Source organism: Anopheles nili, chromosome 2 (genome assembly GCF_943737925.1).
Source record: "Anopheles nili chromosome 2, idAnoNiliSN_F5_01, whole genome shotgun sequence".
NCBI lineage: Eukaryota > Metazoa > Arthropoda > Insecta > Diptera > Culicidae > Anopheles > Anopheles nili.
Window position 1 is genome coordinate 20622696 of NC_071291.1, and position 14352 is coordinate 20637047.

A 14352-nucleotide genomic window follows, 5' to 3' on the forward strand; every position below is an offset into this window, starting at 1 on the left:
GCATCGGATGGGGCTTGAGAAGAGCACGCTCGTGAGGCGTTGTCTACGCCGAAACCTAACACCGGTGGGGAAGCAGCAATTGCGCTGCGGATGTGGAACTAGAGGAGCTATGTCCGGTTGCTTTTCATTTCGATTTTCAACTCACGCAAGGGCCGCTTTCGGCAGTCTGCAGAATGTCTCACATTCTTCAAACCGTTGCTGAATGTCGCTTATTTTTTTGTGTGGATATGTCCCATCAGCCCGCCCTGGTCTCATCATTCGCATTTGTCCTCGTTGGTTGTGTGGTTTTAGCAGAAGCAACCCGCAAAGACAAAGCGATGAGTGATCCTTGTGTGATGAAGAATGCCGTGCTGAGGATCTTTTATCGAAAACGGGGATAGATTATCATCTGCATGATTGATTGCTTGTTGAAATCGGATTTGAAAAATGCGTGCTCCGTCGTATCTTGGAAAGATACTTAAGAAGAAGCTACAAAAATCACTCCTAGAGGGTTACAATCAAAAGCCAAAATTCCATTAGTAGAAGTTGCGATAGATACAAGATAACCAAACTCGGCCCATTTTTTTTCCTCTGCGACTTCCTGAAAGCACCAGCTGTGAGTACGATGGACACACGTGCGATTGTCCAATAGCTCATATTAAATAGGAAGCGATAATAAATTCCCCATCAGCGGGTCGCATGTGCAATCTCTCAAGTGAATGTCTCGATCGCGTTCTTTAAACAACAGTTATGGTTTGCATCTGTTAAAAAAAACACAAAGAAATGCGTACCATTCTGATTTCATTCACCGGATACGGATGAACACGAATTATGTGAAATTCGTCTACGAAGTTGGCGAGCTCTCGACCGAAAAGAAAGGTCCTTCTACAGCAGCAGCATGGCGGAAGATTTTTCTTTTTTATATTTTTTGCATTCTCTATGCCCTACCCGATATGTGCGTGTGTGTGTGCGCCTAACAGAGAGAAAAAGAAAGCGAGTGAGAGAGTGGAAGAAATTCCGCGCACCGTCGACGAGATGGCTCCGTTCCAAATGATCCATGTAACAGGTCATTTGAGAATATGTTACGCTAGATTAACCCTCGCCAACTGTCGGAGGAGAATCCTTTCTATTGGCGGGGGTTGATGGGTTTTGCCGCCCCAGCCGGGAAGCTTCCCGTCAAATGTCCGCCGGGCTGTTTTTTGCTGCATTTTCCACCATCATCCGCTTCCTCTCGGCGAACAGCCTGGCCCACCGGAGCTGGCCGGATCTTCGCTTGTCACGCAATGCTGGGCGCCTCCATTAGCCCGCCATTGCCCTTGACGGGAAGCTAGAATCGGCCGGTCCCTCGGAGTGCCCGTTTCTTGCCGCATGGATGAGTTTTAACTGATGACTTAATTTTGTGTGACAATATGTGTTTTGAGCGTGCTTCGTTGCTCCGGATTCAGGACATTAGCCAACGCGAGCTCGTTGGAGGATGATAATCATTTTGGAGCGGTGGGGTCACATTTCTTTTTGGGCCCCTTTTTCCTTGCCATCGCTCCAGACCCGTCTGCCTCGTGTGGAGCAACAGGATGCATCCGTTTAATAAACGATCAAACACTTATTTCGGACGCCACACCGACCGCCCGGAGGCATTTTGACCGCTGACGTGTACGGATCTTTGGTATGATTAATTGTCTTCCCATTAGTGAATAGATTAGGGTTTGCGTTCGCTAAGCCTTTGCTAAGTGCTTTTATGCTTGTTGCACTCCCGTTCCGCTTCGTTTGGGGGCATCGTTTTTTGGAAGCAAGGATGAAAAATGATACCACACGGGGTGTGACGTTGTGGATAGCTTTTTTTTTGTACCGGTTGCGTGTCACAGGACCAATGCAGCACCAAACGGCATCATCAAGCCCGTACCTTGCCGCTGCACTGCTCTGAGAACGGAAATGCGTCCTTTCTCGCAACCTTTAGGGTTTCATCCACAGCTGTGGATGAGCGTGAAACCCTAAAGGTTTGTGGGGGTAGTAAACTTGGGTGGGTTTAAACTCAAATTCGTCAATTCATTATCGGTTGTGTTTTATTCGCCGGCACGACAATACGCCAATGCCGCCAAGAGTATGATCAGGGTTTTTGTGTTATCGCTGCAAAACGAACCCCCTTTGCTCATCTCATGCCTAGCATCTTTGGCAGAGCACGATCGTTTGCCGCGCAATAAGCGATCAATTCGCGTTGATCGCGATAATTCTGTTCGCGCTGCGAGAGTGAGATTTATTTTGTTTCCTTTCGATCGCTCCCCAGATCGCATTGTTGTGCCCTTTGGCGCCATTGAAATGCGTCATGGAAAAAAAGGGGTTGTTTTGTGCAATCGACGCGCACGTTCTCGTAAGAAAACACTTCACGTCATGGCTCTTGAAAGAGGGTGCAAGGGCAGAAGGATTCCAAAGGGTTACTCACTAAGTTCCGTCGGTTCTATTTTAAAGCTCTATGATTAAAACATTGTCTCTTGTTCTTCTCTCTTTGCAGATGAAATAGAAATGATCGCGCCTATTAGCTAGCGGGACAAAACGTTTCGAAACAAATCCCCATACGCGGGGCGCGTGTAATTGAAACTATTTGTACGGGGTTTCCCAGCATCCTTCACCAGAGCACAGCTTACGTGTCGGGGAAAGCCCTCTGATCGTCGTGATCGTGTGACACCCCGTAAACAAAACAAATTCCCTTTAAGCGCCAAACCCATCCTTAATGTTTGTGGATGCGGCGTGTGGGTGTGTGCGTGCGGATGTGTGATGCTTTGTTATTCATTCTAGGTCTCTTGTTTCGTCTCCCCGGTGTTTTCCGTTCGTTCGCGTGTGTGTGTGTGTGCAATCGTGTGAAATGTGAACGAAAGTTTGAAGAGGAAAAGCTTCTCGGGAAAGCGAAAATCGTGTGGCGCAAAAAAAAAATAGGAAGTACCAATCGGTAAGGTGCGAGTGAAAAAGCCGATTAAAAGAGGAAGCAGAGAAAAAAAAAAGATATAATAGTATCAGCTCGCTCTTACTAGCGGTGTCCTGCGATCGTTTCCTGCGTGTGCCTGCGTGTATCCGTGTGTGTGTGTTTGTATGTGTTAGTGCTCCATCGGAGGATCGCTGCGAGAAGAAGCAACTCCTTTCTGCGGTGGTTGTTTCTGTGCCCTATCTCTGCTCAACCCTGTACCCACTCACTCGTTGTCCTTTCTCCCGCGTAGTGTCGTGGGTAGTGCGCGGGTGTGTGTGTGCGCGTGTGTGTGTGTGTGTACGTGCGAGCGAGCGCATTTGATATGTGTGCGAGGTGCCGCGCGTGTCTGCCGAGGGCATGATAGTTCCCTCCCGTCTGGTCTCGACACTCGACACTAGAAGAGCAGGTGGCACCGGAAGCAGCGGGTGCAGCGACACCACCGGGCGGCGGTGCAGGACCACCGACCTCGGGGTGACGACAAACTCGAAGAACGGCGGACAACGGCAGCGGTGCAGCGGACCGGTGCATCCTTCCAACCGTGCAGCACCAGCAGCAACAGGACAGACCGTGCCGGACCGGAAGTGCGATCGTCCGCTCAGCTCGGCGATCCTTGGCGGTGGTACCACCGGGTGTGGTTCCGGTGCACCCGGAAGTAGCTCCTTCGGAGGCACCACGGCGTCGGTGGAGGTGTTGGAGACGGTGGTAACGACCACGGAGACGACGGCAGAAGCGCTAGGAGACGGACGTGCGATTGGTGGTAGAGCGGTGCAGGCGGCAACCGACGCAACAGGTGCATTCGTGAGCGCTGCGGGTGGTGGAGGTGGAGGAGGAGGACGAGCGAAGGTTGTTGGTGTTGTAACGGCTAGCGGCAGCGGCAGCAGCAGCAGCAGTAGCGATCAAGAAGGGCCGCTGGGAGTGCGCTCTCCGAAAACGGCCAGCAGTAGTGGCGGCGGAGGCGGCGGCGGCGGCGGAGGAGGAGGTGGCGGTGGTGGAGGTGGTGGTGGCGGAGGAGGTGGGGGTAGTGGCGGGCCGCAAGAAGGTGCCGACCTCGTCCTGCCGGTGTCCTCGTACGGCGAGGCGTTGGGAAGTGGTCGGTGGCAGAAAGCTCACGCCGGAGAAAACGCTCCATTCGGTGACGAAACGTTTGGTGAAATCATCGTAGCCCACGGTGCCGGTGGCAGGAGCAACATCAGCAGCAACAGCAACACTAGTAATAGCAACAACAGCAACAACAGCAGCAGCAGTAGCAGTAGTACCAGCAGCACCGGCAGCAGTTGTAGTGCTGGGGTTGGAAGCGGCAGTGCAGGTGGTGGTGCTGGTGGTGGTGGTGGTAGTGCTCGGGTTGGTGGCAGTGGTGGTGGTGGTGCCGGTGATAGTGGTGGTGGTGGTGGTGCTGAAAGCAGTGCCAGCTGCAGCAGTACAGCTAGTAGCTGCGGCGGAAACGGTATTGCCGGTTCCGTTGTCGCACCGGAAGTGTTTGGGGGTGGTTCGTTGTTTGGTTCGATCGGTACCGGAAGAGGAGAGGTGGGCGGTGGTGGTGGTGACAAGGATCGCGAGGACGAGGGTGGCTCGAGCGGGAGCGGTGGTAGTGGCAAGCGGATCCTCGCCGTGAACCGTAACATCGACGATCTGCTGTTCGGTAGCGATCTCGACTCGCTGATCAACGACAATATCATTTATGGCTTCAAGTCGCTGAAAGTCAGCAGGGCCCATTCGCAAGATCAGCTACAGCAGCAACAGCAGCAACAGCAACCGTTTTACCATCATTACCAATCGAATCCGGTGCATTTGCAACAGCATTTACTGCACCAGCAGCCACCGACGGCGGTGACCATTCCGTCGCTGGGTTACCAACCGTATCAGCCTCACCATCTGCAGCAGCAACAATCACACCTTTCTGCGCATCAACAGCAGCAGAGGCAGCAGCAACAGCAGCAGCATCAACAGCAACCGCCAACGCTGCAACAACAACCGCAATCACACATTAGCCAGTGGCTTGACTCGGATATTATAGCGAGCAGTAGCAACAGCAGCAGCAACAGCAGCACCATGTTGGCCGACAAAGCGAAACAGAAGCGTAAGTACTTGAGTACCGTAGATCCTAGACCAATTATCCTTTAGCGGGTTTCGTCTGTAATTATACTGCAAAGGGCTTCAGATGAGGTGCTCGGGAACAGAAGCCCAAAGTCAGTCCACCTGCTTTGAGTGCTAATCAGACTGCAGAAGGTCCTGTAAAAACCTGTCTGGGGGAGTTTTAAATCGACGTACTGGCGTTATATGCCCCCCCCCCTCCAAACGTTTTGCATAAAATCGAAAAGTTTTCAAAAGGATTAAGCTTTTCCTTTCTTGCTTGTAACGTGGATCATCAAACCATGAGAGCAGTTTCACGTCTCGTCTCGTACGGGACTGTCTGTCTGTTTCGGTTGGAGCCTTAAAATTAGGCGTAGTCAAAACCCATTTGGTCGCAGGATGAGCAGATCCTCGCTCATCGACCCGCGTGCAAGGAAAACCCACTCACTCTGTTGTGTACCAGACATCTGTGGCTGTGTACCTGATCCTTAAGCGACCAGACTGGCTTTGCTTGACCCAAGCGCTATCACACAGTTCACTTATCGGGCTCAAAAACTTTCACCGAGCGCGGTAAAAGCAACTTTCCGTCGCCGCCATTGTCGCGCGTGAGCCCGAGTTTTCCACGGCGTTGCTGCGAGCCGTAATGAAAACGTACGAGCGCGCGATTGAGTGTTTCGTGGGAAAATTGCCGAAAACGCCACAGGGCGTGGGTGTGGGTGCGCGTGAAAGAAAAACAAACACCGTTCCAGCGTTGCGCTTTTACACCGGGACCGAGTTTCGTGCCGTTGTGTCCTTGTTTCCATGGCTGAAACGGGCTGGCTCCCGGAGATGCTGGGGGTCTTATTGCTTTTTCTTTCGTTAGCACCCAGCAAATCATAAATCGCGCAACCAATCGGGAAAACGCTTCGATCGTTTTTCTTTTATGAGACTGTACGCGCGACGGTGAAATGTGTAGGTTTATGCTCAAGGCTTGAATTAATATGTGCTGCGTTTAAGCTGCGGTTAATTTAATTTGATTGAAACATAATCGATAATCGTAACGCGGTGGGCTCTTGTTTGCTTCTTTCAATGATCTAAAGTCTAATCACCATGCCAAGCCAAAAAAAGTCTCACATAGGTGCAAGAAAAAGGAATGAACGCTTTTTGACAGGGGGAAAAACCAATGCTGTGTCCTTGCAAAAAAATTTCTTCTTCCTTCCGTCGATGAATTGGTTTTTCCCCAATTACCTTTGTACAAAAGACTGCGCACTTGTCTGTCGGCCGTTGTCTGTCGGCTTTGTTCGATTGCTTCTTAGTACCGATGCGACTTCTGACCGCGAGCCTGATGAGCGCTTGATTGCGCGTGAATCATGTAAAGTTTCGCATATGCTCGTCTGCGGACGTGCCCGCGTCCGGGATTCTTCCGGGATGGAAAAAAGGGGATCCCTTTATTGCTGCCGGCGGAAAACAAAGACCACGGGCGTCTTTGTGTGGCTGTTTCTTCCAGAAGCCGGGTTTTTCCTAGCCACTCCCAGGTTTCTTCGTCATCCTGCTTGAGAGTGGGAGGTTGTTCTTTGTGTGTGTGTGTGGGTTTTTTTCCCGGACGTCCACTTCCGGTTATTTTGTTTGCTTCGATTGCAGTTTCGCCTGAGATCATTCAAGCTTCCTCCCCGGCTTGGTGACAGGCGTCGTCGTCATGCACGCTTCCTTGTGTTGCTAACTTCTGCCACAGTTCTGTCCGTGGCGTGTTTCAGGAAAAATTACTCACAGAAAGGTGGTAGCTTGGTTTGACGCACGCATTGACGGCCGTTTGTGTGTGAATGTGTTTTGGGAAAAACTGTTTCTCACCGGAACCGGTGGAGCCGCCCGGTACGGTAAATGCGATATGAAGTGTTCAGCTCACACTTGACCTTTGGCTGGGCGTAATTGTTGGATCATTCGGGAAACTTCGCCTTTTTCGTCTGTGCGTGTGCTTAGGAGGAAAAGTGTGCTTTTGTGATGCAAAGAAAAACAAACTCCTTGTTACCGACGAAGCTGGTATCGCTTATCGGCACGAGGCATTTCGAATCGCCGCCGATGAGAGGGTAGCGATCGTAGCGATTCTTCGAGGAGAAAATTAATTAATGTTTACGTTAACGTTGAAAACTTTTTAAATGCAAAAGTGGTTCTACGCACATTTTAAGTTAGCAATCGTTAGCACATGCCACGTGATTGATTGTTTTCGTGATTTCGCGAGGAAAAACAAAACGTGCAAGTTCTTATTTGCGGTTGTTTGGATGCGTTTTTTTTGCAGAGCACACTATTGTACCGTTTAATAAGAACTTGTCGGTTTTGATGTGAACACTACATTGAGGCACTATCGTGTGCGATGGGATGGCATAGATGGCTTATTTTATGACTGTTTTAAATTTCCTCGGAATCATACCATCCGCGTAGCGATGGTTTGTGAAGGAAAAAACTTCCTCGAGTGGAAGTGCTGCTTGTTGTTGGTTTAATTCCCGCCAGTATTTCGTTCCGACAACAACGCATCCTTCTTCTCTCATCAGTGGCTGCTCGCGGTGATTGTTGTGTCCAGTTCCTGGTAGAAGGCTGCGCGAAAGCGCATTAAACTTCGACGCAATTACATCTCGCATGGATCGGCTCGCTCTAGTACAACAATGTGGCGTGGTTTACGATTTTCTGTGTCATAAAACCAAGGGCAAGCGTTCCGCGTGGGAGAAATGGTGGTGAGTCGGACCTTGAGAATGGCAAAGAGCCTTGCGCTTCCTTCGCACGGAGCTCTCCAGTTTGTCTTTGTATTTTTGATCACATTGTCGGTCAACTGTCGGTTCAGTTGCATCGATGTGAATTTGTTACGCTAGTTCAACTTGTGTCCTTGTGCCTTGTCTTTTCGGAGGATTATTGGAGCGACATTGTTCATTCCCTGGAAAAAGATGATGATGTGGAATTGTTGCTGGAGCTCGATAATTTCGACGAACATCGATAGTATTATGTTTTTATCAAATGCCTTTTTGAATGTCGTCAATATAAGGCCTTATTTTGGATGCGACAAATGAGCACTGATGTAGTATTTTAAATTTTAACTCGCACCGAACAAGCCGGTGATCCTACAACAAGCGCCTTAATATACTAAACATGCAACAATCACTGTCCCACAGTGCGCAATACCAGATGGTATTCGTGCACGGTTATTCCTCTACCATCTCTCAATGCAAAGCGATAGTTTTGCAAAAATACAACGCCGATCTACATGTGTCATTGTTTCACCGGACTTGAGAGCCTTCTGCGCAGCACCTTGCGTGCGACTATTCAAAGTGCCGTTTTACCCTACCAGACTCTTATCAGTGACTTAGAGCATTGGATGTTTGAAAGCCGTTTCGCCGAACCCGTGACGTGGGTTTCGTATCATTCCGACATCGCATGCGCCAGTAGCTCGCGAACTGGGCCGCGTTCGTATGAGCTGTAAGCTTGAATTCGCTGCTAACGGTCGCGGTGGCTGATACGACAAAATTGGGTGCGCTCAGATCTTGCGCTGGCTGAACCACAGTGAGGTGCCCTGGATTCGATCCGAGGCGATGATGTAACAGATGAAGTAACCGAGCCCCTCTCCGTGCGCTTATCAGCGACATGTTCGTTTTTTTTTCGTCTTCTGCTGCTCTTGTGACACAGTTCGTGGAAATTTCGGTCATGGTCGTCACGAGCTGACTGGAAAACGCTTATCGCATGCTGGGAATTGTTACATGATTTTTTGGTTGATAAAATACCTCCGCTGCGATGTAATCGATAATTTTGGGAATGGTTATGGCAATGCTTTAAAATTTGATTCCTGTCTAATGGTTTACTCCGCGAAATATTCCTTTTCGAATGAGATGTTGTAAATTAGTGCATCTAGAACTTTTGAATGCGTTCTCGTTTCAGTTGAAAACCGAACTTACAAAAAAATATAAAAAAAAACGAAAAATAAGATGCCTTGGAAAGTGTAAAAAATAGGAAAAACCATCAGAAAAAGAAATTAAAGACAACACACTTCTTTCAATAGGCCGTTAAGAAGATTGATGTTTCTGAAAATATTTACAGCATTTAATCGCAATGGTATGCATTTTATTCAAATTCGGATCCGTTTAACCGTGTCATCATCTCGGTTCGCGAAGAGGACCTTTTCGAACGATCACTCCGGCGAGGTTTACGAGCTCATAAACGTCATCCTCTGGCTGCCAAGAAGCAATTTCGAAAACTGTTTTATTCGTCGCATCGATGTCCGGCTGGTTTGTTGCGGTTTCATTCTTGAAGCGAGCCTTTTCGTTGCCTCTTGCAATGATCAACACACACACAGGGTTGAGGACGAAGCGGAGTTAGGTGTGCGCTTTTTTTTTCGACGGCCATTTTACTCCCTCGAAGCTTCCGGGTCTGTTGCCCTCTGGTATGCAAAGCGATAAGAGCCCTCGATTTGGGTACAGTTGATGTGTTGCCTTTGCATCCCTTTTTTTCTTTTCTTCGGGAGGTTGCAAACATTGCCGAAGCCATCGCAGCGACGAAAATAAACCCAACTTAATGGGTCATCATCCCCATGTGCGCTCTCTGTTTCACTCTGTTTTCGCACGCGTGTGTGTGTTTGTGCGTGATTTTTTTATTTGTTTTTCTTTTCCCTCGTTCGCATGATCGAGAGTGAACGCAAGCGAACCAACGCATCGCACCCGGGTTTCTGTTCGGATTTTCTTTTGCATCGAAATGTTGCACCGCGACGGTTCGATCGGGAACCTATAATTAAATTGCGCAAAAGGATTGCGAAAATCCTCACTCCCATCGCCCCAAGATGGAAGCCGTGCGGGGTGAAAAAAAAAACACAAGTTGTGATCGAATGAAATTGAACGATTTTAAATGTCAAAAATGTCACGAAGAGATAAACAAACCGCAACGATCATCGCAATGGAACGATCGCAAGTCCTTGCTTGTCGGTGGCGCCGAATTTTGCTATCTTCAAAGTTTTCTCCAGTCGTTTAAACAAAACGTCGATTACGACAGTACGTTTACATCAACACACGATTAGAGTGCCATTTTTATCTTCCTAAACATTAATGGAAGCGTGGTGAATCTGTGCACCGTCGTCACATGCTTTGGCGTTTGACGCGCTTTGTTTGTTTTCCCTCAGCTCTTGTGTCCTCTCTCCTGCAGCCGCATCTTATATCGTCCGTCAACGCTACTGCAAGACTTGCCCCTGGCTGGAGGTGAGCAAATTAGCATATTCATAAACGACCCAAAAAAGGAACTGGAGCAAGGAACGCAGCGGCAGAACTGCACACGTGTTCGCGATTTCATTGGGAAGCATTTTGTCGTCCTACTATCCAGCAATTACCGATCTACTATTGTTTACATGGTTGAGCGTTTCCTAAGCTATCTGTCATCAACTGTCATTTATCGTTTGACATCTGAGGTTACGATTAATTCAAATTTCCCTGTTTTGTTTGTTTCCCTGTTTTATGGATCCTTTTTTTCCAACGCGATTCGAATAGGGAATATACCGGCTCCAAAGTGAGCAGTCGTGCTAGTCTTGCGGTCACTTTTCATTCCTCCTTCCCAGTGAAAGTCAGCGAACGCGATTGGGCGCTTAGTGACACGCGTGTACGCTACCGAAATGGGGCGCAATCTCGCGATTACGGTAGCTCCGGCTCGGTGGCCTCTGGCGTCATTTGTCTGCTGTTCCGGAGGTCCCGGCGCCAGCTGCCTTCCTTATCCTTTTTTTCCCTCATTCGTCCATGTGTTCGCACGTCCGCTAATCACCGGCACGAGTACGCCATTGTTTGGTTCAAAGATTGAATCCCGCGCGGGTGCACGTGAACGAACGGTGAGATGGAACCGAGCAATTTTAGGGGTGCCAAAAATTAACCAATCACCATGGCCGGCTGCTCACATGAGCTTTTTTTGGCCTTTTTATTTTGGCGCATCACTCTCAGTGTTTGTGTGTGTTGATAAGATGGAGCGAGTGAAACATGCAGAGAGGAGGTTGAGTGTAATAAATAAACTAGCCTTCCTTTGCGTGCGTGTGGCAAGCCTTGCAGGGGTCGGGGGATAGGTGGTCGAATCTCGGTCTCACTGATAACGTGAGCCCTTGGTTGCACCATGCGGAGGAAAAAAACCCGCGAATTTCAAGACGTTCGTGACGCGAGAAACGTCTGACGGGAGGCGTCCATGACTGAGCGTTTCTGACTCGATGGACGGACTTTGAATGTCGGATGAGCCTCAGTGGGGACCCGGGTGGAGGGGACAAAAGTGATCCATTTTTTTACCCACCCACCCACACACACACACACACCGCATTTAGCACGACTCTCCGTTTGCGCTATTTTTGGCCCATACCGCACATCCAGCAGCGTCAGTGAAAAGACCGCGTTGCTGTTGCCAGGGCCCGCTAAGAAACGGTTTTTGGTCCCAAGAAGTCGTCCCTTTTTTCTCACATCCCACCTTTGGCCGTGATGGGCAGGCGTCTCTTAAACGCAAACCTCTGAACTTTTGCCAGCATCACTCTGCTCTGTTTCAGGTGAGATCATCACGCACGAGAGAGAGAGAGAGAGAGAGAGAGAGAGCGGTCGTTCGCTTTATAGAAGGTGCACTTTTTTGCACACAATGCAAATCCCTCGCAGGGGCGCACCGTGGGTGATCGTGGGCGGCTGAGTGAGGGATGGTGGTGTGGGTGGACACACACACACCCATTCGCAGGTTTTGGCCTTCAAAGTCCCCTCGACAGCGGGAACCACCGATCGACGAAGACAATTCCGCTTGCTGCTGAGCGATCTTTGGCGTCGCGTTGGCGTTTTTTTTTGTGCGTGTGCGTTGCCTTACACGCGATCCACAACACCATGTGTTTCGTCCTTCGACGCTCGACAGGCCCTTGCTCGCCTTCAAGCCCTCGGGAAAACCGCAGCACTCTCGCTCGGAGTGATTTGCGTGAAGCAACAAACGCAACAACGACGACGGGTTTTCGCCTTGAGAGAGGTCGCCTCGATCCGGTGCCAAGAATCGATGGGTTTGGGATGTCGCTGGGGGGTTTTTTTTGTTGCTGTGCGTATTTGACTCACTTCGTTTCGATCCCGTGCAGCCCTTTCTTGCTGGTGTGGTTAGTTTCGGTTCGCGGCTTCAGCTGAGCGGACACATTTCGGCTCGTCCTCTGGCATACTGCGCAACGTTGGCGTTTTTGTGTGCGGTGTTGTTTGGCCCGATCTTGGGAGGTTTCGTGTGCTGCGAGTGTGTTAAAAGCGTGCCGTTCCGTTTCTTTTTTGGAAAGCACCACCATCGCGCATCGTTTCAGCTGTGTGTGTGTTGCTGTGGTTCCTGAAGGAGCGGTTCTAACCGGCGCAAGGATTCGCATTCGCGCGTGTGGTGGATTGCATAATTATCGCACGCCCTTTTGCCACCTGCAGGGCTGCGTGTGTATGTGTGTGTTGGTGTGCGTTTGTGCGAGAAAGTAAAAATAAAACCTAACGCGCGCTTTTCATTTTGCTCGGGTGGATTTTCTTGCACCAACAACCCCCAAACGACAATCTCGATAAGAAAAGAGTGATCGAGTGGTGTGTGCGTGTGCGTGCATCGGTTCCAATTCGCATTCCCCCTCCCACCCACTCCCGCTCCCTTCCCAGCGATAACAACCATCTCCCCTCCTTCGCGCGCGTGTCCTAACGCAAGAAAGCCGCAAGTGCGTCACAGGCACGCGCTCTCGACCGCGCTTTTCGAGTCGCGCTATTACGTACGCACCGTTGTCAACTCCTCCCCCTCGCTCCCCCGGGTGGGTGGGGAATTGGCGATAATAATAGAAGCGTGTCTCCTTCTCCCCTTTGGCAACGTAACGACGACGCAACACCCCCGGTGGGACACGCGAGACAGCACCACCACCCAGCGTGAACCGCTCGATCGGCTGTGTGATCTAATCGAACTGCTTGTGGGTTTACCCCCCTCCCATTCCCCTTCGACATCGTCACAACACCTTCGGACTCCCACGAGGAGACTAGCTTTGCGGGAAAAAGGAACAGCCAGCGGCACAGCTTTTCCTGCCGGCAAAATGACCAGCGCGTTGTGTTACATTTCCTCCTCGACGCTGACGCAGTCCTGGCCATCGAAGGAGGAGAACTACGGTGGTGGTGAGTACGGGCGGTGTGCGTTGGTGGGTAGCAACAGGTTTTTAACCCTTCGATCCGTGTGAATCGTGTGTTTTTCTAAGCCCTCGTTCGCGCGTCCGCAAAAAAGGGCCGTGAAGCGGTTGTGGAAGGGAGCGGAAAAGGGGCTGATTTGTGGGACGATTCATCCGTCACCGTGTGGGTGTGGGTGTGGGTGGTTTATTTCTGGTTTCAGATCATTGACGTTTTTCGCCGGGATGCAAGCGGGTGGAGAAGAAGGACGAAGAAGCGAAGGAAAAGGATAGCAACCGGAAACGGGCTGCTTACGTTTGCTGTGCTGCTGCGTCACAATGTGTGCATGTGTGCACGTCTGCGTAATTGCATTTACATGCTACAATTCGATACTTTATTCTCAAAATTGATACGCATTCTTGTGTCTTGCGTGCATTGGTTCATTAACTTGATGCCCATTGCATGGTGGTCTTTAAAATTTGCAGTAATTCTGAGCACCTACTCTTAAACTCCTCAGCCCGGAGGTTTGATGAATGCACCAAACCGCGTTGACACGTGGAAAAGCAATTTCCACGTCGAATGTCTCGCTTCAGTGCCGGTGCTAGACTCCTTGCTGGGATGACCTCGTTCTTTCTTAACCGTTTTGCAGCCGTTCGATCGTCCTTTTTGGCGTCTGGTGGCACGGCGATGCCACATTAAGCCATTGTTTTATGGGCTAAACGGGCGAGCAAGCGAGCGAGCGCAACGTAATGAAGGAGACCTCCTGCAAAGGAGTCCTGCCTGCGGTCGTTATTGTGTCTGGGTTGAAAGTGTTACCGGTGGCTGAATTGCGGTGAGAAAAAGGGAACCCATGCTCCCGTTTTGTTTTTGTGACTTGTTTTCGGTTTATGTATTTTCATGCAGGAGCATAAAATAGACGCGTTCCTTCGATCCTTTCGCGAAAAGAGTGATTCGAGCGGGGGGATGAATGAGTCCTTTTTTTTTCACCGATCTGCGTCTTCTCACGAAAAGGGGGCACGGTAATCGACGGGCCTGGGAAATGCATCCATTTACCCGCTCGCCCCCATTCGATGGGTTCCGAAGCAATCGTTAGCCGTTATGATCGATAATATCGCGCTGGGTTTACGATTATTGCCATTATCATGAACCGCGCCACGATCGTGTGTCTGCCCGGGTAAAACGGTAGCAGTCTGCAGTGAAACTGGACATTTTGCCTTCCGAGGACGAACGGGGGGACGATGACGCGACGAT

At 50.1% G+C, this 14352-nt stretch overlaps 1 protein-coding gene across 1 annotated transcript in view; it reads left to right on the forward strand.

Annotated features, from left to right (window-relative positions):
• The first annotated feature begins 3292 nt into the window (after positions 1 to 3292).
• LOC128731652 (serine/threonine-protein kinase minibrain) overlaps positions 3293 to 14352 on the forward strand; it is a 37546-nt gene continuing 26486 nt past the window's right edge. The window contains exons 1-2 of the mRNA XM_053824787.1: positions 3293 to 4101; positions 4228 to 5012. Of these exons, the coding sequence (XP_053680762.1) occupies positions 3293 to 4101; positions 4228 to 5012 (1594 nt within the window). The remainder of the gene's footprint in view (positions 4102 to 4227; positions 5013 to 14352) is intronic.